General features: G+C 42.7%; 1 protein-coding gene across 1 annotated transcript in view; it reads right to left on the reverse strand.

The window, feature by feature from the left end:
- LOC119590758 (serine/threonine-protein phosphatase PP1-2-like) overlaps nt 1–1,261 on the reverse strand; it is a 25,270-nt gene continuing 24,009 nt past the window's right edge. The window contains exons 8-9 of the mRNA XM_037939469.1: nt 986–1,129; nt 1–614 (exon numbers count right to left, since the gene is read on the reverse strand). Of these exons, the coding sequence (XP_037795397.1) occupies nt 582–614; nt 986–1,129 (177 nt within the window). The 3' untranslated portion in view covers nt 1–581. The remainder of the gene's footprint in view (nt 615–985; nt 1,130–1,261) is intronic.

Here is a 1,261-nt window from a genome sequence, read left to right on the forward strand (position 1 = left end):
AGTATCCACAAGAATTTCTTTTCATTAATATACTTCACAATGTAATACAGTTATTGTAAAATCACTTTATTTTTTCCTCCACTTTCATTTATTTTCGTTATAAATATAAGAGTGATAGCTCCGACTGCACTAGCGGAACTCTATCCAGGACAAAATTCTATTCTTTGGCTATGGTTTATTTCACTACACACAGAACATGTAGGCGAAGGCTAACAAACACAGACATTCGGTAACCCACTTCAGTCCGCTGTTATGAGTTCTACAGCTGCGCCTTTGGGCAACAATACAACGGACAATCGGCAGAACACTTCAGGTCGAAATGGGCACCACACACACACTGTCTTCATAACAGTTGTGTGTACATATTAGCTGATAGCAAGCCCTACACGTAGCAGTGGTGACGCTGTAGGTAGACAACAACAGGGGGCGGCTGAGGATACAATAAGTCTCTTCGGGCGTGTTGAAAGTTACAGTCCTTAGGTCTTGGTTCTCCTACTGTCTTGGTTAGGCCGGGATCTCCATCTCCTCGCTGACGCTACAGCCATAATAAATAATAATTCCAGCTTAGTTTCTCCCCGCTCTCATTTCTTGATGTACACTCGGCGACGGTCAGGCTGTGGGAGGGGCGAGCGTTAATCGCTTTACTTAAGTGTTAAGGGTGACGTTTTGAAATGGTGATGATGAGGATATTGCAAGTAATAACGCTAATGGCGATAATACTCGATATCAAAGCTATTTTGTTTTTGTTATTTTTTCAGTGCAGTAGCACACACATGAACAAACATTTCATTTACCACAAAACAATCACCCAAATTACCCAATACATACAACTCTGACCCTCCCTTAATAATAACAAAAATATCTTATTTAACTTGTACCATAAAAATACTAAATTAAAATAACAGTTCAGTGCACTCAAAGGAATGAATCACATCACCAACAACTGCACGAACCAAAGGCCAGGCACCAAACAGCCGACACTCACAGGCACGATGTTGAACCAGCAGGTGAGGTCTTGGCTGACTCCCATCACGGCTCCCGCGTTGTCGAATTCGCCGCAGTAATTGGGCGCGCTGAACAGCGTCACCAGAGACCGCTTCTCGAAGAACTGGTAGCCGTCCTCGACAACCTGTAGTTTGCAGGAAGATGGAAAAGGATACGTTAGGAAGTTTATTTTCTGTGGATTTCACTCAGGGTTAAGAGGAAACGGTTGCGTGCTGCATAGAAAATCATGACATTGATAAAACAGTGGGAAAAAAGA

Source organism: Penaeus monodon, chromosome 27 (assembly GCF_015228065.2).
Source record: "Penaeus monodon isolate SGIC_2016 chromosome 27, NSTDA_Pmon_1, whole genome shotgun sequence".
Lineage (NCBI taxonomy): Eukaryota > Metazoa > Arthropoda > Malacostraca > Decapoda > Penaeidae > Penaeus > Penaeus monodon.